General features: G+C 41.7%; 1 protein-coding gene across 1 annotated transcript in view; it reads left to right on the forward strand.

Moving 5' to 3' along the window:
- RPRD1B (regulation of nuclear pre-mRNA domain containing 1B) overlaps positions 1–22,844 on the forward strand; it is a 60,544-nt gene that overhangs the window by 17,576 nt on the left and 20,124 nt on the right. Inside the window, exons 4-6 of the mRNA XM_033186390.1 lie at positions 7,676–7,788; positions 9,554–9,680; positions 16,869–17,044. Coding sequence (XP_033042281.1) covers positions 7,676–7,788; positions 9,554–9,680; positions 16,869–17,044 — 416 coding nt within the window. The remainder of the gene's footprint in view (positions 1–7,675; positions 7,789–9,553; positions 9,681–16,868; positions 17,045–22,844) is intronic.

Raw genomic sequence — 22,844 nt, forward strand, 5'->3', positions numbered from 1 at the left:
ATCCTTTCCAGGTCTGAAATTATTTGCATTTTACAGTGGGTAACTTTCCTGTGACACCAAAGGTTAGAGGCTTTCTGTGAATGACATAAGTGCTTTCAGACTGCAGGTCATTGTTGTTTTAGTTGGTGTTGTTAGAAGGTAATTTTAGGATCACTCAGGTGGTAGGTAGCTTCTGAAAAGCAAGATGTTTCCTGCTTTGGATTCTGGTGTTTGTATTGTGTCCTTTGGAGGTCTTCAGTACAGCTTTGGGGAATTACTCAGCATTCTTTACTCTGCCTTAGAGTTCATTGGTAAACAGTGATGATTTTTAAAAACACCTTTGGGCAAGTAGGAGAGCCTTGAAAGAGGATGTTTGAAGCTATTGTTGAATTTCAATTTAGTGTACATTTGCTGGACACACACTTTGAGTAAACAGCTACGCTAGATGCTATAGGAAAGAGGGAGAAAAGAGTGAGTAGTAGTTTTGCATTCTGGGAATGTGTGGGATTTGTGGCAGTGATAGTATTGGAAATAGCTTCATTGGGTTTCTGATTTTTTTTTGAGAGTCTAGACAGACATTAACAATAACAGAGGCAGATTCCTCTAGGTAGAGGATAATGCTGATCTAAAGATAATTTCTCTTTCTCTATTCTATAAAGATGAAAACACACATCAAAAGATTTCAGCATGTGTGTTAGTCCCAGCCGACTCACTCTGTCTTCACTCTCTTCTCTGGACCTGAGTTATCAGAATATTTTACCAGAGTCCTTTCAAATATTGATGAGTTCTCGAGAAGTTTATTTCCAGATTTGAGTAGTCCTTTTATATTCCAGCTTTGATTCATGGGTAATTCTTTGTCTTCAGGCAACTTCATAAAGTTTACCTCTGAAATAAAAATTTTTCTGTGGAACTTTGACAGTTCTTACAACATTGGAGAATGCATGAGCTTAGGAATTCTATTGTAGAACTGGGTATTAAGTTTATAAACCTGTCTCTCAAGGTGTTCTAAAGGTGTCTCAACGTCACACTGTACCCCATAAATATATACAATTATTGTCAGTTAAAAACAAAATTTTAAAAGTAAGAAAAGGAGAAAAGTTCTCTACTCTTGAGAATAGTCAAGGTGTTGCTTGACTGAATGGAACTTTTTTTATTTGAGCCACATGTGACTCATGTAGTATACAGTTGTAGGAGAATTTAGAGAGAGAGGGTAGATACAAAGGAACTAGCATTTATTGAACATCCGTTATGTCCCAGCCTCTGCTGGCTACTTTTCACGTTAATTTGTTTTAGATCCTTATAACTACTCTGTGAATTTGGTATTATTTTCATACTTTAGATGAGGATACTGGCTCAAAAAGGTATAGTAATTTTGTTCTGAAAGAGATAATTGATAAGTGGTGAATTCCCAGGTCTATGTGACTTTAAAGCTGATATTCTTCACACTGTCGTATTTCCTGAAAGCACATGATTTCAATATAGACTTGAATTTTGGTAGGAATTTGTGAGTAGGTTACCCAGCTTTCCTGGATCTTAATATAGTTTAGCTATTCAGGCTTCCACAGTATGAATCCTAAGCTGTCATTTCTTTTTCTTTTTCTTTTTTTTGGAGACAAATTCTCGTTTTGTCACCCAGGCTGGAGTGTAATGGTGCAACCTCGGCTCATCGCAACCTCTGCCTCCTGGGTTCAAGTGATTCTCCTGCCTCAGCCTTCCAAGTAGCTGGGATTACAGGCATGTGCCATCACGCCTGGCTAATTTTGTATTTTTAGTAGAGACGGGGTTTCTCCCATGTTGGTCAGGCTGGTCCCAAACTCCCAACCTCAGGTGATCCGCCCACCTCGACCTCCCAGAGTGCCAGGATTACAGGCGTGAGCCACCGCACCTGTCCCCTAGCTGTCATTTCTAAAGTTCTGTGACCTTGGCCATGGCATTTGATCTCTCTGAAGCTCAGATCCTCACTGTACAATATGGCTATTAATGGTAATACCTTATAGGGTTATGATGAGGATTACTTGAGATAATGCAGGTGAGATATTATCAGTGGGGTGATGATACGAGTTTTGTTTGCCCTGCCAGTGCCCTGCCAGTTCTAGTATCTAATATGCTGAGTTTCTATATATGAACTGGTAGCAAAAGTAAGAAGAGTTTTTAAATATTTTCAGTCCCCCAGACTTTGTGCGAGGCTGGAGAACATGATAGCTAAGAGTATGAGTTCTAGGCACAACTTCCCAGGGTTTATGCCTGGATTTGGCTATTCAGTTCAGTGAGATAAGGGTAGACAGCTTGTAGAACTGTGCCTCAAGTTTTAGACCTTTATTTGTTGCAGGTTCTTTTCTTTTCCAGAAGTAAAGTTTAATGTGCCTTATTAAAATGTCCTTTATTATGCGGGGATGGAGCAAAGAATGAGGGAGCTGTTGCAAACAATATTTCTTGATCCTTTTCTCATTATAAAAGTAATATAAAATATATAGGTGTGTTTTTTGTTATTGTTGCTAACTAGTCAATTGAAGCAGTGGGAGTAGAGAAGGAACAAAAAAACCTGTAACTGATTGCAGTCAATTAGTTGTAAATACCACTGCACTCAGACCAACCACAGGGTGTTTTGTTTTGTTTTTTAAATCACAGAAAATTTCAAGTGGATCCTCTAGAAGATCCAGCTTTATGGTAGGTGACTACATATTATAATGTGATTTGGGAGCCTGCAGGCCAACTTTTTGCCTTAAGATTAGTTTCACAGTCTGCTACAGTGTCTGAAATTCTCCCACAATCAGGTTGTAAGAGGCATACTCTTAAACCCTTAGGTAACGAGGATTACTTAAGATTAGCTGAGTACAAGGCCTGCTGGAGACACAGGGACAGGTTGGAGGGTAGAATAGAAGGCACCCAGTAGGAGGACAGAAGGACTTTGGCTACCCCCACAGTTTGTCCTGCCTGTAAACAGAGTGGTCAAGTGAGTAAAAAAGGGAGTGTAAATGTATACCGTGGTAGAAGCTGAATTGATAGTGGAAGGCTTACCTTAAATTCAGATGTAGAAATGGGACTGATAAATATTCTAGTTTTTAAAATAATTTTAATTTTTAAAACAATGGATAACTTTTGCAAAGGAAACCTGGAAATCCCAAGTTATTTTTAATGGCTGTCTGACTAGACTGACAATACTGGGCACCATAACTGCTGACTTCGTAGCAGCAATAGTCATTTCTGGCCTAGCACTAGCATCTTCCAAGCTCTGTGACTCCTCCCTTCAAGCGGTTTCAAACTCCGACCTGTCAGCCCTTTCCTAGGTACTGTAGGGATGTAGAGGAATAAGACACTAAGTGCTCCTGTCAGAGAAGAACGCTTGCCAGTGGCCAGAGTAGCAAGACCAGGTGCTTTAAGAGAGGCCCAAGAGCCATGGGAGTTGGAGACCATTGCCATCATTAGGCTTTGAACTTAGGAAGAATCTGTAAAATCATTAGAAACCCCTTAAGGTTTATGAATAAGGACATGATGGAGTGGGCACTCCACTTTAGGAAGATTAATTTAAAAATACAATACAGTCTTCCATATTTACAGGTTCCACATCTGCGAATGCAACCAACTACATTTTGAATTTATTTTGGGGAAAAATAATACATATTTTATTTATTTTATTTATTTTTTTTTGAGACGGAGTCTCGCTGTGTCCCCCAGGCTGGAGTACAGTGGCGCGATCTCGGCTCACTGCGAGCTTCGCCTCCCGGGTTCACGCCATTCTCCTGCCTCAGCCTCCTGAGTAGCTGGGACTACAGGTGCCCACTACCGCGCCCGGCTAATTTTTTGTATTTTTAGTAGAGACGGGGTTTCACCGTGGTCTCGATCTCCTGACCTTGTGATCCGCCCGCCTCGGCCTCCCAAAGTGCTGGGATTACAGGCGTGAGCCACCGTGCCCGGCCAATACATATTTTTAAAACGAAACAGTGTGACAATTATTTACATATCATGTACATTGTATTAGGTACTGTAATCTAGACATAAAATATATGGGAGGATGTGTACGTAAGTTATATGTAAATACTACGCCATTTTGTAATGAGATCTTCAGTATCCCTAGATTTTGGTATCCATGGCAGTCCTGGAACCAATCCCCCATGGATACTGAGGGACAACTGTATAGTCTAACTTGGGAAAGGGGCAACTAGAGGTGGGGAGACAGTGGTCTCATCCAGCTGTGACAGAGGGCAGATTGCTGGTAAGAAGCTGTGTAGGGGAAGGAAGAGAGAGAGGGAGTATGTAAGGCATCCTTCTGAGGTATGGAATCTGCTAGAAGTTGGGACCTTGGGATAGCTTCTAATGGTTTCTAAGGCCTTGTACCTGAAGACGGGACAGTGAAAGTGTTTGTAATGGAAATAGGTAGCTCAGGGAATGAGGAGCCCTGTGGGGGAAATGATTAGTAATTCATGTCCAGAAGTCTTAGGTTTGTAGCACCAGTAGGCCCTCCAAATGGAAATAGGAGGAAACTGGAAAAGTAGGATAATAATGATTAACACCTATTGTGTCCTCTGCCATCAGGATGGCAGAGGACATAAGTGGTCCTAAGATGATTTCTTATTTTAAGTCTTGTAATGCTGTTCGTGAGCAGCAATGTGAAGTGGCAAAGAGAACTCCAGATAAGGAGGCTTTGATCTGTAGCACCCAGATTTACACTAACAAACTCTCTGACTTTGGGCAAACTGCAACTTGTGGACCTAGATATTTTCATGAAAATTTGAGTTGGGGGAAACAAAGGCATAGGTCTGTCTAAGTCCTCCCAGTGCCAAAATTCAGGAATTCTAAGTGTCTTGAGGTAGTGTTTGGTTTTTATATGTAATAATTTCTGTGTGAGAGTTTGAAAAACGGAAGGATTTCAAGTTTTATAATTTTTTTCTACTTTCTTTGGTGTATCTAATAGTTACTGAGCACTCCTCTAGGTGCTTGAAAGCAAACACAACAGTATAAAAATTTTGAAGTTTGTACTTAGCTTCTAATGGCCACTCCTTCCATGTGACCGTTTTGATGTCATAGTGGCTAAATGTCTGCATGGGTCATAGCACACATTAATTAGGCAGCTGCTATGTACAAAGTACTGTTAGGTGTTTCTTATGTAAATTATATCCTAATAAGGTTTTTCATGTTAAAAATATAGCAATCTTTGCTTTGCATAGTAGTGCAGGACTATAACCATGACTGTGCAGGCTGAACCCAGGCAAAGCAATCTTTATAATCAGTGGGGAAAATTAAGATTGTTCTGTGAGTTTTACAATTTTTTTGTCAAAGAATTAAGAACTCCCTGTTGATTCCAAATGTGTAGGGAAACAAAAGAGATAGTAAACTAATAGTTATTTAATATGCTGTAACAACAAATTAGAAACATTGAGAATTAAAGTGTGTTTTCTTTGTAACAAACTTATCAAGAGTAGTTTGAACAAGGGTTGCCTTCTTCTGGTATAATTTATATACATATACAGAGCAAACATCTTTTCTGTGGCTTTGCACATTGTCATACTGTATTTTGTTTGAATCAGCTTCCAACATTTTATCTATTATGCTTTCAGTGTTGTAAAATACCTCTCAGTTTCTTTAGCATGCAGTTTTTTTTGTTAGCATCTCTTCCTCTAGGACGTTGTCATTCTTTTCATCACTCCCACTTTCTTCATTGCTAAGTTGGCCTCTACAAGTTCCTCTGGCCATGGATCTAGGCTCCCTCTGATGCTGGCAGTGGCGGCATCCTGCAACCTGCTATTTCTTCTGTATCTCCACTGATGTGCCATTGGGATTTCAGTTCCAGCATTTGCTTTTGTTTCAGTTTCTTGGTTCCACGTTCATCTTTATGATCAATACCCTCTTCTGATCATTCATTTTTATAAAATGTCGTTGGTGTTATCACTGGGAGATAAGGAGACAGCCCAGTGAAGCGCTTTGCTGTCTTTGTGTGACCTGCATGACAGGTGTGCAGTGACCAATCACTGATAGACTTGAAGAATGATGTGATTGGTCACTGATCATGATTTGGGAGCTGAAGTTAATAGCAAAATTTGTACTTCATGCATTTACTCAAGTTAATATGCCATGGTAACTGAAGTTCGAACTTGTTTTATGGAGGGACTGGTGTCATTTAACAAAGCCATGATAACAAATCTGTGTATAATAGAATGTGCAAAGTGAGGGGAGGACGTCCAGTATTGCAGATGTTGCTGTCTCATTTTTTTGTAATAGACAAAAACATTAAGAAAAAATGAAACTTGGCTAGGCGTGATGGCACACACCTGTAATCCCAGGATTTTGGGAGGCCAAGACAGGTGGGTCACTGGAGGCCAGGAGTTCGAGACCAGCCTGGCCAACATGGTGAATGAAACCCTGTCTCCACCAAAAATACAAAAATTAGCCAGGCGTGGTGGCAGGTGCCTGTAATCCCAGCTACTCGGGAGGCTGAGGTGGGAGAATTGCTGGAACCCAGGAGGCAGAAGTTGCAATGACCTGAGAACATGCCACTGCACTCCAGCCTGGGCAAGAAAGCAGAAATTCCATCTAAAAAAAATAAAATAAAAATAAAACTCATAATATTGACCTGGCTTTCACTTCAAACATAAGTTTGGTCAGTTAGTATATAATATATATATATAATGTAGAGAACAGGAGCTACATGGCTTGGTTCCAGAAGAAAATGTATAAGCAAAAAATGTGTATGTATCTGAAGCAGGTGCCTGGTGTCCCCCTGTTTTTGCTAAATGAGAGGGTACCTGAATGGTGCTAAGTAATTTGAGTGCAGCAGAAGGAGGACAGGTTTTGGAGTCATACCATAAGTGTGTCATTTAACCTCCCTGGCCTTTGTGTTCTCACCTGTCAGATGGAGATGCTGTATCTTAAAATTGTCGGGAAGATTAAAAGGAAACTTGCAATGCCGGGCACAGGCTGTGTCCAATATTTCTTTACTTTCTAAACTAGAATCTATCATTTAGATTTATTTCCCACAGTTGTTTGGCATTTATTTTGTATTGTCTAATTTGATGCAAAAAGAATGATGTTGGAATTAACACATCTATCATAACAATGTAAAAACATACGCTGCAGATAGATAATAAATAATGTAACCTGTCAGCCTCAAAAGTGGTTAAATTTAAAATGGTAACTTAAGTAATTTTTGTCAGTAGTATCAATCATATGTCTCAGTAATGGTTATTTTAATTTTAGGGTAAATTAGATTTATTTTGTTTTTAGAGGAATAGTGTAAAGAATATTTGCGTTTGGAATTTTTGACACAATTTCATTGATAAAATTTTCTCTCCTGTTTTCTGACATGATCCCTGGAAAGCATAACATATCTCGTTTTATATGCAATATGTTCTCTATGTTCTCTGTAAACCCTAGCACACGTTGGCTTGCTTCATTGTATTGTCCCATGAGTTTCTTACTCAAGTGTGATAGTTGGGTAAGTTTCACTTTAGATGCCTATTTTCCATAGTATTTTACCAGAGAATCAATCCGAGATGATGGACAAAGACCTGTTTGACTCTTTTCAGTAATGTAGGGAACTACAATCAATTTAAAATAACTAGCATAAAGGTTATTATTAAGCCATTCCAAAAATGTGCACCCCTTCAGCCCTGTTTTTACATGTGGCCCGTTGTGCATAGCATGTGACTCTTATTACTACAGGATATGTGGCTCAAATTTATCCCTTTTACCTTTCCTCTAGCAACAGAAGAGAAGAAATCTCTGAAACGAACTTTTCAGCAAATTCAAGAGGAGGAGGATGACGACTACCCTGGCAGCTACTCTCCTCAGGATCCTTCTGCAGGACCCCTCTTGGTAGGTCTTGACCCCCAGAGAGTAGGGAAGAGTGGCTTCAAGTGACCTCTAGTTGAAGACTATGGCCACAGGGTGGCGCCAGTGACCACTAGTATGGAATCTTCAGAGGGCACCTCTCAGGGGCCCCATGCATCCTTATGCCCAGAGGAGCTTGCCGGATGGTGGGTGTCACTGTTTCTTTGCGTGCCATGACTCTGGGATGGGCTTATGTTTTATAAAGTACTTGGACTTGGTTTTTTCAATCCCAGAAATTAAGAGTATTCTTTAAAAATAGATTTTGGAGAAAGGGATAGATAATATTACAAAGATATTCAAAAGTCTTCTACCATGGCCTGTCTCCAGTAGCATGGTAGTTTTATAAAGTAAATAACTCATTAATATCTAAAGACAGTCTATGTGTCAATAGCAAATTTGCTGCACTATAGCCTATTAAATATTAAAACAGGGAGTTAGTCTTTAACCATGTGTTCATGTTATTTGGCTATACAGGTTAGCTTATGAAATCTGTCTTGGTTCATTTTATCTATTTACAGTCAGAGAATTTAGGTGCAAGGTGACAGTTTAAGTAACTTGACCAGTGTCTTAATTTAAATCCAGGTGTGTCTAACTTCAGAGCCCATCCTCTTTTCAAGGGGGTCATCTCCTTACTTTGCCTAAAACAGCTTTGTTACACATGGTCATGCTTAAAGCCTATGTAAATAGGAAGCATGTCTAGTTTGCGTTATGTTACAATGTTGAATTAGACTAGGGATTAAATGACAGCAGTGTTAGGTCATATATCTTTGCATTTAAACACTTTAAAGACGACAGCCTAGATTATTACCTTTCAGGGTAATCTAACTACCGTTTACGGAGCTAGCTACTCCTTGGTCATTATGGAGTGGCCTGTTAGCATTTTTTGTTTTCTGACAGTTTAAGAAACTCCTTTTTGATGTATATAGAAAGTGCATCCTTGGTTTACTTTTCTTGTTTTTTCCCCCATTTGTTTATAAATAAGTTCGATGCATTTAATTTTGGGAGTGACATTCATTTTGTCAAGAAAATCCAAGAAAGACTTGAAGTAGGTTGATCAGTCAACATACAATTTTTTCCTTCTTCTTCTGGAGGCAGGATCTTGCTCTGTTACCCAGGCTGGCGTGCAGTAGCATGATCACAGTTCACTGCACACTCAACCTCCTGGGCTCAAGTGATACTCCTACCTCAGCCTCCCAAGAAGCTGGGACTATAGACACATGCCGCCATGCCTGGCTAATTATTTTATTTTTATTTTTTTCTAGAGACAGGGTCTCGCTATATTGTCCAGGCTGGTCTTGAACTCCTGGGCTCAAGTGATCCTCCTGCCTTGGCTTCCCAAAGTGCTAGGATTACAGGTGTGAGCCACCACACCTGGCCACAACACACAACTGTTAACATCTGATACTTATACCTTTATTCTATACTGGAAATGATGCATCATTTGAAATTAAGCAATACAAACTCCATTGTTCTGAATTGCCAAAAACATGTTCTTTTAGAATTAAAAAATAATAATAATTATTCAGAATTTCATTCATGTCCTGCCATGGACTTAGATAACTAATTTTGTAGATTTTCTTAGAATCCATGACATTGACTTGCATGTAAGCTCTGGGGCTAAGAACAGTTTTTTAAAGAAATGGCAGGAATGACTGTTTTTAGAATTTGCCTCCACCTCATTTAACTCCAACTAATTTTCTTTAAACCCCATGTCTTAATGGATAGTGTTGTTTGTGTTTTCATTTTACAGACTGAGGAACTAATCAAAGCTTTGCAGGATCTGGAAAATGCCGCATCAGGGGATGCTACTGTCCGACAGAAAATTGCTTCTCTGCCCCAGGAAGTGCAAGATGTTTCTCTATTGGAAAAAATAACAGGTGAGAAGGTAGAGTTTGGGTGAAAGGTGAGGAAAGAGTGACATAGTTAATGCAACTAACCCTAGGCCATACTTATGTCTGCGGGTATAGACTACTTTCCATGTTGTATTGGATGCTCTACCATCTTGGGATGTGCAAACATAACTCACACGGTGAACAAAGAAACTTGAAATAGAGCTTGAATAGTGATTCTAGGAATTACTGCAAAAATGCTGGTGTGCCACAACCTGTGGCTTTCTAAATAAGGTCTGTTAAAAACATAGTACAAATTGTGTGCGTGTGGGGTGGGTGGGGGGAGATTAGGTATTATTCTGTCTATTAGACTCATAACCCTCTTACTAAAAGAAAAAAAATATATGATTCAGGGCTGTGTGATTTGTACCCTGCTCTCTGACAAGCCCTGTAGATGATAGTGCCTTCAATGCCAGGAATTTCAGGTGTGTGTGAGACATGTCATTTTGCCCTAATTGTGACCTCCCTACTTAAACAGGGAGGGGCAGTTGACACGATTCCTGCTTTCTGCATGAGAAACTGAAAGAAAGGAATGAAACGTGAACTAATCTTGACAGTATGCTTTGCACCCGTACTTCTGTTCTTTGTGATAGTCTTTGGAGTTGACTGAATGTGTGTCTCCATATTGCATAGGACATTGAGGCTTTGAGAAGACAGGTATCTTGCCCAAGGTCACACGAGTAGTGGATCTTGGGATTCTAACCTAGGCTGCAAAGCCTATGTTCCTCCCCTTACAAAAACTCAGACCTTTCATTCCACTGTCTTCTGAATCCTAGGCTTTATCTCAGGCCACCATTTTCCCACTCCAGTCCCTTGACTTGGCTGCTTCTCTAACTTATTCCGTATCTATCTAAAGGAAATAAAGATCACTGATGAAATATTTCCCTCAACAAATATTTGAGGCCCACCTATATGCCCTCAAGTGAAGTGTCAAGAAGAAAAATAAAGCCTGGCGGTGGCAGAGGAGAATGATTGAGGGCGGTATTAATAGTATTTTAGAGGTGCTTGAGGAAAGCCTTTCTGATGAGATGACCTCGAGCAGAGACCCGAAAAATTAGGAAGCAAGCCATGAGGATATCTAAGGGAAGGAAGCGCCACCAGGCAGAGGAGGCAGCACAAGGAAAGACCTTAGGCAGTGGCGGTGGGTGTACTGGGTTGGAGAACACTGCTGGGAGGCCTTCTGAGTCATGCAAGAAGCATCTTAGCTCCTCACTCTGCTTCCCTACCCCGGCAATTCGCGCCACTGGGACCTGCAGTCTCTTGATCCCCCCTACCTCTTCCTGGCCCTCGAGTCCTCATTTTCTTTACTCAGATTGGAGTGGTCTTCACTTCCTCACGCACACCTTCAACCCATTTTCTTCTCTGTCTCCCTTCAGTGTAGTTTCCTGGCAAAATCCCTAAACAAGTTAAATCCCATTTTAAAAATACTTATTACTAAAAGAACCACTTCATTTATGCTTACTATCAAAATCATAATCTGCAAAAATTGCAAGCAAGTTAATGTAAAGCTAGCCATGTATGTAATTTCATTTCTCTATTTCACTGACCTAAAGGTCTCATGTAGCTTCCTTTTAAAATATTTGTTTTATTTTGATTTTTAATTGTGGTAAATTACATATAAAATAAACTACATATAAAATGGTAGGCTACAGCTACATATAACATAAAGGTGTGCAGTTTAGTTGTGCTGAGTATTCTCACATTGTTATACAACCAGTTTCCAGAATTCTTTCCATCTTGCCGAACTGAAACTCTATACCCATTAAACAATAATTCATCATTTTTCACTTCCTGTATCACCTGGCAACCGCCATTCATAAATTTAGCTTTTTGTCTCTTCCTTTTCCGTACCTGTGCAGTGGAATGTGGCTGGGAAAAACTAACATGTCTGAGTTGACTTTTCCTCCTATTTCTCTGTGTGGACATGCTGTTTTCTAAACCCGCCTCTCTGTGTTTTAGATCTGCTCCTTCTCATCTAGCCAAGGCCATTGCTCCAACAATGCTCCCCTTTTCTCCTGCATTTTCCATGTTTTACTCTTTAGTGGATCATTCTCAATAGCATAAAAACATGAAATTTTCCCCCACATGGGAAGATTTTTTTCTTGACCCCGTATCTTCCTCTAGCTAGTGCCTCATTTCTCTGTTCTTTTTAGCCAAACCACCTGAATGGATTGCCTGTGCTCTCTCTCCATTTCCCGTCCTCCCAGTTGCTGATGACTTCCTTGTTGCTAAACTCAGTGGTGGATTCTCTGCCCCCATCTTAACTTCACCCCAGTAGTATTTGGCCCAGTAGATTATTTCTTCTTCCTGAAAATACGTTCTTCACTTGGTGTAGTAGTTGGAATAATGCCTCCTGACTCCCCACCCCGCAAATGCCCGTGTTTTAATCCACAGAACCTGTGTGTATGTAATCGTATATGGCCAAGGGACTTTGCAGATGTGATTAAATATCTTGAGATGGGGAGATTACCCTGGATTATTTAAGAGGTCCCAGTGTAATCACAGGGTCCTTGTAAGAGGAAGGTGGGAGAAGGGGAGTGAGGAGGCGGTATTACCGTGGAACCAGAGGTTGGAGCAATGTGCTTTGAAGATGGAGGAAGCAGCCGTGATAAGACATAAGATAATTAATTGGTGATATTCTAAGCTACTAAATTTGTGGTAATTTGCTACAGTAGCCGTAGGAGCTAGGACCCTGCATTGTTCTAGCTTTCCTCCTCTCTGTGTCTTTTCAGCCTCCTTGCTGGTTTCTTCACTCTTCCTTGACCTCTTCATATTAGCCCCCTTCTTTTGCTGGTTTCACTGGCAGCCATTCTCACCCAATTTCATGACTATAAATAAGAGTTTTTCTGCTGATGATTTCCTAATTTACATCTCTAGCGTTGGCCCTTCCACCTTGAACTTGAGAGCCACACATCCAACCTCCTACTCAGTTTTAGTAGCTGGATATCTTGATAGGCATTTCAGGCTTGCTCTGCCCCAAACTGAGCTTCCGACCTTTCCTCTAAAACTTGTTTCACTCATGGCCTTCCCCATCTCCGTAAATGGCCCTCATCATTCCTGTTGATGGGGACCAAAACCAGCGTCTGATGCCTTGTCACCGCCTCTACCGCTGCTCTCTGGTCCAGGTCTCTGCCATGTTCAGTCGATTTATTGCAGTAGTCTCCCAGCTGGTCCTGCTGCGTCATTGTTCCTCTTGCTTAGCCATCATTCTATTCTCAACATAGTAACCAGAGTGATCCTCTTCAGTAGAAGTCAGATCATGTCTCCTGCTCCACAGAACACCCCCATGACTCCCCCCATCACCAAAGTAAAAGCCAGAGTCTTTTTTTTTTTTTTTTGAGATAGAGTCTCATTCTCTCGCCCAGGCTGGAGTGCAGCGGCCTGATCATAGCTCATTATAACCTCAAACTCCTGGGCTCAAACAATCCTCCTATCCTAGCCTCCCAAAACACTGGGTTTACAGAAATGAGCCCCCTGCCCGGCTTTAAAGCCAGTCTTTCACTGGCCTCTGTTACCACATAGACTTTTACTATTTTCCCCTCACTCACGGCTCAAGTCATGTGGGTTCCTCGCCAGTCACTCTTTCCTCTTAGGGCCTTTGTACTCGTCCCCTCTGTCTGAAACGTTCCCCGCAGATAGTTACGAAGCTGGTTCTCATTTTCTTAGGCCTTTGTTTACGTATCACCTAAGTGAAGCTTACCCTGGCCACCTTTTTGAAAATGTTGATCCCCCTCCGCTTCCAGTGCCCCACTCTTTCTCCTCTGCCTTATTTTTCTCTGTAGTTCTCTTCAGCTGATAAGTAAGCATAATATTGTATATTGATTCTCTTCCTACCTGATAATATAAACTTGAGGGCAGAGAGTTTTTGTCCTTTTTATTCTCTACTGTTTCTAAGAGCCTAGTTATAAGAACTCAAATTTGTTAAACTAATGGGAAGGTTTTGAGCAGAGGATTGGTGGGCATAAAGCCCGGTTGGGGTGGGCTCAGGAGGAGAGCAGGTGGCTACACTTCTCTGAAAAGAGTTTAGCTACAAGGGGGAGCAGGGAAGCAGGTCAGTAGTGGGATAGTGGTATGTGGGTGGCATACATGGCAGCAGGTTTGTGTGCTGGTGGTGGTCTTCAGGAGGGAGAGAGAGAATTTGCTGAGATAGAGAAGACATGGGATGGCTGCAGAAGTTGAGTCTTTGAGGAAATGAGAGGACATGGGATGAGAGGAAATGGGACGCGCATGCTGCTTGGAGGACTGGCTGAAAGAGGCACTTGCCACTCTGATGGGTGAAGAGAGCAGGGAGCATGAGGACAATGTGGGTAGGTCCCCTGAAGTGAGCATCTGGCTTCTGCATTTTCACTGCATGTTTTGTATAACTCACTAAATTATTATAAGTTACTTTTCTGGGTTGTAATTATTTGTATAAATGAATTATTTCCTTTGTAAAAGTTCTTGAGGCTGTGAATTGATTTTCTTTTTAATCTTAAAAATTGTATTTGCCGTTTTTTGCCACAGGCACCTAAACATCTTAGTGAATTAACCATTTTTTAAAAATGATCAGTCAAGCAATAGCAAAACTAAAATCAACCTAACCACCCCAGGAGCTTGCTCATGGAATGAGCCACTGAGCTATGAGAAGTTTGGCGGTCCTTTATCCTCTGTGAATGAGGTGATCTCTTTCCTTTGTGCTCCATTAGGCTTACTTCTTCCCTTTCACCAAGGACATTCTTTTGTTTCCCATCCCTGAGGAGGGTAGAGGTGCCTAATCTTTGGCATCCCACCCACTCTGGAATCCTTCAGCAATTCCTCTTGCAATATTCACATTAAAAAAGCATCTAGGCCGGGCGCGGTGGCTCAAGCCTGTAATCTCAGCACTTTGGGAGGCCGAGACAGGCGGATCACGAGGTCAGGAGATCGAGACCATCCTGGCTAACACGGTGAAACCCCATCTCTACTAAAAATACAAAAAACTAGCCGGGCGAGGTGGCGGACGCCTGTAGTCCCAGCTACTCCGGAGGCTGAGGCAGGAGAATGGCGTAAACCCGGGAGGCGGAGCTTGCAGTGAGCTGAGATCCGGCCACTGCACTCCAGCCCAGGCGACAGAGCAAGATGCCGTCTCAGAAAAAAAAAAAACATCTAAAAGCCACATGGCTGTTTGCCAGTGATACTGTGTTGGGAATTCTTAAATCCTAGTTCCCCAGCAGAATGCGAGCTCTCACTTCTGACAGCCTGTATCCATAGGGAGTGTCATGAACTGTCCCATGGTACTGCGGGAGTCTCTGGTACCCTTTGTTTCAAAGCACCAGCCTACTGCTTTGATCCATTTAGGCCTTTTAAAAATGAGGTATACATATTTAAAATTCTAATCTCACCACCACCCACACGTAATTAATTATGTCAATTCTTTGTAAATGCAGATCCTCCTTTGTTCATCACTTCTTCCCAGTAATACCCTTTCTTAATGTTATTCCATCCCCAAACCTGAGTTACAACCCATTAATTGGATATGAAATCAGTCTGGTAGCTAATGACCAACAGTTTTTTAAAAATGGAATAAAACCATCCTGGCTAACAGAGAAACCTTGTCTCTACTAAAAATACAAATAATTAGACAGGCGTGGTGGCGGGCGCCTATCGTCCCAGCTACTCGGGAGGCGAAGGCAGGAGAATGGCTTGAACCTGGGAGGTGCAGCTTGCAGTGAGCCGAGATCATGCCACTGCACTCCATCCTGGGCAACAGAGCAAGACACTGTCTCAAAAAAAAAAAGAAAAAAAAAGGAATAAAATAGAAGATAGAGCACACATAGTAAGAATGGGTATATGAGTATTTTATGAAACACTGCTTTCATTTTTCTTTGTGTTTACATAAGTGTATTTCTGCTGTGAGTCATGTTCAGAAACATTTACAAACCTCTTTCTTATCAAACTTTACATTTTGTTGAATGTAGGAAGAAATTCATCCGCAGGTCCAAGGCTTACATAGTTTAAGAGATAGAGTACTATAGATCGTTTTAGAGATCTGGCTTCGAGGCCGGGCGCGGTGGCTCAAGCCTGTAATCTCAGCACTTTGGGAGGCCGAGACGGGCGGATCACGAGGTCAGGAGATCGAGACCATCCTGGCTAACACCGTGAAACCCCGTCTCTACTAAAAAATACAAAAAACTAGCCGAGCGAGGTGGCGGGCGCCTGTAGTCCCAGCTACTCGGGAGGCTGAGGCAGGAGAATGGCGTGAACCCGGGAGGCGGAGCTTGCAGTGAGCTGAGATCCGGCCACTGCACTCCAGCCCCGGCGACAGAGTGAGACTCCGTCTCAAAAAAAAAAAAAAAAAGAGATCTGGCTTCGAGTCCCAGCATCTTAGCTCACTGCATATTGAAACCTGTCATGTAGGGGTTTTTTTTGGCGGGGAGGAGGTATTAGTTCCCACACCCAAGAAATAAAGTGCATGCTATTTTTTATTCCAGTGGAAAGTAAAAATACTACTTAATGAAATATGGTTGTCTCTCCATATCCATGGGGGTTTGGTTCCAAGACCTTCTGAGAATACCAAAATCCAAAGTTGCTCAAGGCCCTTAAATAAAATGGTGTCGGATTTGTCTATAACCAACGAACATCTTCCCATATACTTTAAATACTCTCTAGATTACGTATCATAGCTAATGCAATGTAAATGCTGTGTTAATAGTTGTTATTCTGTATTTTTAAAATTGTGGGTTTTTAATTGTTATTTTTATTGGTTTGTGGGATTTTTTGGTCTGAGTATTTTCCATTCATGGTTGGTTAATCCACAGATACAGAACCCACAGATAGAGGGGGCCAACTGTAAATAAATGAAAGCACTTGAAATTCTCAGAGGCAAGGAACGATTTTTTCACGGATGGTCTTCAGTATCTCTTTCTGCTTGTTTTGTCTGGAGAGCTTTTGCAGGAATAGGCATTTAGAAAGCCTTTGCCAGATTCCTCCCCTGTACCACTTCCTCACCTCAGGTAATTGAGTGGTGTCCTGTCTTGTTGACAGAGTGAATGCCTTTGGATTTCTTGATCAATCAACTCATTGTTTGTCCACAGGTTCTGGCTTATTCTTAGACTCTGTATATTGGGAGAGAAACTGTTAACCTCCCCCAGAAATGTTTGTAATCATACCTATGTGATTTGTATATTTTCTCTATTTTTTGATCTCATTTGTACTTAGACAAAGAGGCAGCTGAACGTCTTTCAAAAACAGTAGATGAAGCATGTCTGTTACTAGCAGAATATAACGGGCGCCTGGCGGCAGAGCTGGAGGACCGTCGCCAGCTGGCTCGGATGTTGGTGGAGTATACCCAGAATCAGAAAGATGTTTTGTCCGAGAAGGAGAAAAAGCTAGAGGTGAGTCCATTAAAACGCAATCCCAGACTGCCCACGTTTCCCTTCCTGTAGCCCACATTAGGAGGTTTTTATTATGCTTTAATTAACAACATTTTTATCATTTAAAAATTCATGATGTGAATTGTGAACATCCATCAGATACTGTAGTTATTTGGGCATAGTTAAAAATTGAAGTCATGTTCTTATATGTCCAGGACAGAACAAACTGGATTGTAGGAAACAGTGAACTCTTAATCACAGCCTTAGGATCTTAATACTGCTTTTGTTTGAACTCATGTTTAAAAAAAATGTAAATTGAGGTACAAAAACAATAGCAAATCAGTGAAAACCAAAGAGTATGTTTGGTGGTAGTTGGGAAGTGCTAAAAAACATTTCTTTTAAGTCATTTGGAAGTTTTTTTTGTTTTTGTTTTGTTTTTTGTGTTGTTTTTTTGTTTTGAGATGGAGTCTTGCTCTGTTGCCCAGGCTGGAGTGCAGTGGTACAATCTCGGCTCACTGCCAGCTCCACCTCCCGGGTTCACGCCATTCTCCTGCCTCAGCCTCCTGAGTAGCTGGGACTACAGGCATCCACCACCACGCCCGGCTAATTTTTTATATTTTTAGTAGAGACGGGATTTCACCATGTTAGCCAGGATGGTTTCGATCTCCTGACCTCGTGATTCGCCCATCTCAGCGCAGCATGCTGGGATTACAGGCTTGAGCCACCGCGCCTGGCCATTTGGAGGTTTATTTCTGACATATCCATGCTGTGGCTGAGAAGTTGTCTGCCTCCGAGGTCCATCTGTAGTCAGCTCTTAAATTTCACAGTAGTATTTATATAGCACAGTTCTCAAACTGTACAGGAAGAACTCATTTCTACCCTGGGTTGAGGACATTAGTCCGAGTGACCTTGGGGAGGGAGTTCAGAAACATTTCCTCACCATACACTTGTTTGGCTTCGTCATTAAGTACATGGTGGTTTACCGTCAGTACTTGGTCCTATGGGATAACAGAGCCAGCAGTGTGAATGTTTGGGAACTTTTGCTGCCCCGGGCTGCTGCACTTCCTTTTCAAGAATGTCTGCTCTTCTTTTTTCAAGAGATATGGAAAAGAGTTGCAGCCAGTGGTTTTGTGAAGGAGGACACTTCTGAGTTAGAGAGCCGGTCATGTTGTATTTCAAGAAATACTTCTTAAATCCCTCTCAGAGTAGACAAGGGACAGGGAGAGCCATGCTCTGGCACAGAAGGAGAGAACATTGAGCTAGCTCTGAGGCTGCGATCATTATAGTTGCCTTTCAGCACGGTCATCTGACTTGAGGGGAAATGAGTGCAGGCACTTTTTCCCGTATCCTTCCCTGCAGTGATTCTGGGAACCGTGTTGCTTAGTGGTAGCAGGAACTTCACATTTGTAGCCTCCTTGAATGTGGAAGATGCGAAAGGGCTGTCAACATCCTACGGCTTAGATTTAGACATCGGCACTGACCAGAGATCCTAAAGGGAGTTTCACAGGCAGTACCAGACGGTCATTTATCTGAAATACTCATCTTTCACTGAGGAAGCATTTTCAGCACCGTGCCCCGGGACTAATAAGAGAGTGTAATTAATGATTCTGGTTGTAAGTCACCATGCCATCTGTTGAACTGCCCCTTGGCGACACATTAAGGGCTTTCTCTGATCTGTCAGACATTGATTATCATGAGCAGCTGTTGTTGGGTGGAACGTGGCAAGCAACCATAGAGGGCAGAGTCTTTGAGGAGATCGGGTTGGTAGAGCTGGTTAACTCTTTGTTCTGTTTTCCCTCCCCACAGTTGCACTTTCCTCTGTGTATTGTTGGGGAATCATTCTGGTTTTTCTAGAACTAGTGGTTTGCTGGACACCACGAGAGGGCATTAAGGTGGAGAAACAGATTAGAGCTTTGGATGCGTCCTGTAACTTTCTAGTCTGCGTTGCTCGGCCTGGTTCATTCAGTGGAATGGTGTTGGCATTCCATTGCCGAAAAAGCGGAACAGGAAGGCCCCACCACTGGAACCAAAGTACAGAGTCTGAACTGAAGGTTCTTATCTCAAACCATGTCTCCCAGGCACATGAGCAGAACCATTTATTGTAAAAATAGAGCCGATTTGCTGCATTAAAGAAAGCAAATGACTAGATACAATATAAGGTTTTTTTCTGAGATGGAGTCTCACTCTGTCACTTAGGTTGGAGTGCAGTGACGTGATCTCAGCCCACTGCAACCTCCACCTCCCAGTCTCAACCAATCCCCCGTCTCAGCCTCCTGGGTAGCTGGGATTGTAGGCGTGTACTACTACGCCCGGCTAATTTTTTTTTTTATTTTTAGGAGAGACAGAGAGTCACCATATTGGCCAGGCTGGTCTCGAACTCCTGACCTCAAGTGGTCAGCCCACCTCACAATATAAGATTTGAGAGATGGTTTTAGTTCTTTTCTTTATCCACGTTTGCTAAAAATGTAGGCAGTCTGCTCTCCTGAACCTAAGATTGTTCTCACATTCTGTAATAGACTGGTCCTGCTCCATCACATCCCTGTGGTGGTGGCCCAACTTGATAAATGTATGCCACTTGAAAGATGCATGAATACTGTGAATTCCTTCAAATTGTCCAAAAGTCTGTCTGTGTGATGGGGCAAGTACATAAAGTATACCCACTTTTTTAGCATTCATTTTTGGAACACAGCCAGTCCATTTTAAAACTGCCAAATCAGAATGCTAATTAAATATTTTAGTTTTTAATCGTTTCATTGCCTTCAACGTATACATACATGAAATTCTCAGAACTCTTTGGAGAAGTGGTTATTTGCTTGGGAGTCTGTTTTCTTCCCAAAGCTCTAATATACTTAGGTTTCTTTGTGCTTTCCTTTTTAACTTTGTATCTTACTTTATGTAATAAGCATCTTTTTCTCTTTCACTTGGGAATTTTACGTCAGTGGTTCCTACATGTCAGGATAGGGCGTGTGATGATTCAGAGCCTAGGAAGTAAAAGGGAATTACGACTCAAAGTAGGAGATTGTGTTTCTTCCCTCCAGGAAATCATATTCTGGCATGAACAGCACAGGTGAACATAAAACCAAACCACTTGATTATACATAATGTAGATTAAGGAGGCAGTTGGTGGTTCTGTTTGTGGTTTAAGGTAGGTCCAAACTTCCCGTCAAGCAATAAAACCTTTTTGTAAAAGGAACTAGCCTTTGAAGAAGAGAAGCGTGTTTATAAATGGGGAGCAGTTAGACTGGACCAGACGGTATCTGAAGAAGGACAAAGGCAGATGTGGGAAGGAGGTGCTGGAGACCACCAGGGGGAGATTAAGGTCTGTACTATTTAGGAAGCTACGTATTCATTCAGGGAGTCAGCAAAGTCTGTGCCAACCAGATTTACAAAGATGAGCAAGATACACTTCTCCCCTCAAGGGGCTTATGCTCGAGTCAGGGGGAAACAGCAGCAAACAAGGGGTTAAGGTAGAATTCAAGAAAGGTTGTCAGTAAGGAAAATATTCTCACTTGTGTCTACACTGAAGTAGACCAAGAAAAAAATGAAGATGTGAATAATAATTTGATCAGATGCTTATTAAAAATGTGAAACTTACCAAATCATGGACAGTTTCTGAAACTATAATGCCTTCAGCAGACCTCCCCAGGTTTGCTAGACTATGTGCTCTTTGAGTGCTCTCACAGTGCCAGGAACATATTTATTCCCCAATAAATATTTGTTCTTTGACTGAAATCCATCACTTGATGCAACCTTTTTCTATAGAGAAAAGGGTTTTTTTTTTAGTTGGCATTAAAAGTGACTTAACAAATCTGATTTAATGATTGGTTGTAAAGAATATGTTAGTTCGGAAAGGTAACCATTTTTAGAAATTTCTGTAGGTTTTCTCCTTTGTGCTACTTTTCTTTTTTCCTTTAAGTAGAATTATGCTTTGTTTTGAGATAATCATCTTTTTTTGTTTGTTTGTTTTTGACTTTTGCTTCTGGGCGTCATGATTGATTTTGGCCTGTGATATTGGCCCTTAAACACCAGGCAAGGGTAGAAGGAATGCTGCTGAAAATCTGTTGCTAATGTTTTTGTCATGAACCTAAGAAATCCTGGAAATGGAAAAGAAGGCATATGGAAGGAAGCACAAATAGCAGCCCAAAGAGGAGGTTAGAGAATGTGGAGGGTATAGAAGAAAGCCCATTCAAAAAGGCAGAGGCCAAAGGTACTAGAAAAGCCTTCCAGCTTCACTTCCAGAGCAAAAAAATGCCTTGTTTGTGGTTCACAGAGGTGACTGCATTACTCCCAGATGTCTGCTCAAAGCTCATAAGACATAGTCTGAGTGGGTTGGATAGGGTTCCTCTCTTGTCAGTGTGAATAAAGCATAATACGGACATGTTCCATTAGCATGATCAATGCATGGGGAAGAGTGTCTGTGTGTGTGAGAAAGAAACCTATTTGTACAAGTATTAAGGAAAGAAAAGGCCGGGCACGGTGGCTCAAGCCTGTAATCCCAGCACTTTGGGAGGCTGAGACGGGCGGATCACGAGGTCAGGACATCGAGACCATCCTGGTCTACACGGTGAAACCCCGTCTCTACTAAAAAATACAAAAAACTAGCCGGGCGAGATGGCGGGCGCCTGTAGTCCCAGCTACTCGGGAGGCTGAGGCAGGAGAATGGCGTGAACCCGGGAGGTGGAGCTTGCAGTGAGCCGAGATTGCGCCACTGCACTCCAGCCTGGGCGACAGAGCGAGACTCCGTCTCAAAAAAAAAAAAAAAAAGGAAAGAAAAAAGGTCAGGAACCTGCAGTTTTACCTTCTTAACTGTGATTTTTGTTTGTTTGTTTGTTTTTTTTGTTTTCTGTTTTTGAGACAGACTCTTGCTCTGTTGTCCAGGGCTAGAGTGCAGTAGAGCAATCGCAGCACACTGCCTCCCAGGTTCAGGCGATTCTTGTGCCTCAGCCTCCCTAGTAGCTGGGACTACAGTCGCACGCCACCACACCCAGCTAGTTTTTGTATTTTCAGTAGAGATGGGGTTTTGCCATGTTGGCCAGGCTGGTCTCAAACTCCTGGTCTCAGGCGATCCACCTGCCTTGGCCTTCCAAAGTGTTGGAATTACAGGCATGCGCACCTCCGTGCCTGGCCTTAACTGCGATTTTTATTCAGATTGTGGTGTGTGACTGTCAGTGATCTAGAACTGAAAGGAGGTAGTCCTGTGTTGACACACGTGCCACATGGTGCACACACAAAGATGATATGCCACACAGGGAAGAGCTCTTGAGAAATTTGTTACAAGGTGCAGATTTGTTTTAGTTAAGGTGAAATTCGTATAACATAAATTAACCATACACTTCAAAGTGCACAGATTTTTGTTGGCATTTAGTACATTCACAGTATTGTATCAAGTTCCACAACTTAATTGTGTCTGGCTTCTTTCACTTAGCATGATGTTTTCAAGATTCATCCCATGTTGTAGCATGTATTAGTACTTCATCTCTTTTATGGTAGAACACTAATCTATTGTATGGATGTGACACAGTTTATAACCTGTCTATGGACATTTGAGTTGTTTCTACCTTTTGGCTCTTATGAATAGTGTTGCTATAAACAGTCATGTGGAGGTTTTTTTGTGGCCATATCTTTTCGTTTCTCTTGGATATGTATAGATCTAGGAGTGGAATTACTGGGTCATATGGTAATTCTATGTTTAACATTTTGAGGAACCATCAGACTGTTTTCCACAGCAGCTACACCATTTTACATCCCCACCAGCAATGTGCATGGGTTCCAGTTTCTCCACATCCTCATCAACATTTGTTGTTGTCTGTCTTTTTATTCT

The sequence above is a fragment of the Trachypithecus francoisi genome, unplaced genomic scaffold (assembly GCF_009764315.1).
Source record: "Trachypithecus francoisi isolate TF-2019V2 unplaced genomic scaffold, Tfra_2.0 Lachesis_group21, whole genome shotgun sequence".
NCBI lineage: Eukaryota > Metazoa > Chordata > Mammalia > Primates > Cercopithecidae > Trachypithecus > Trachypithecus francoisi.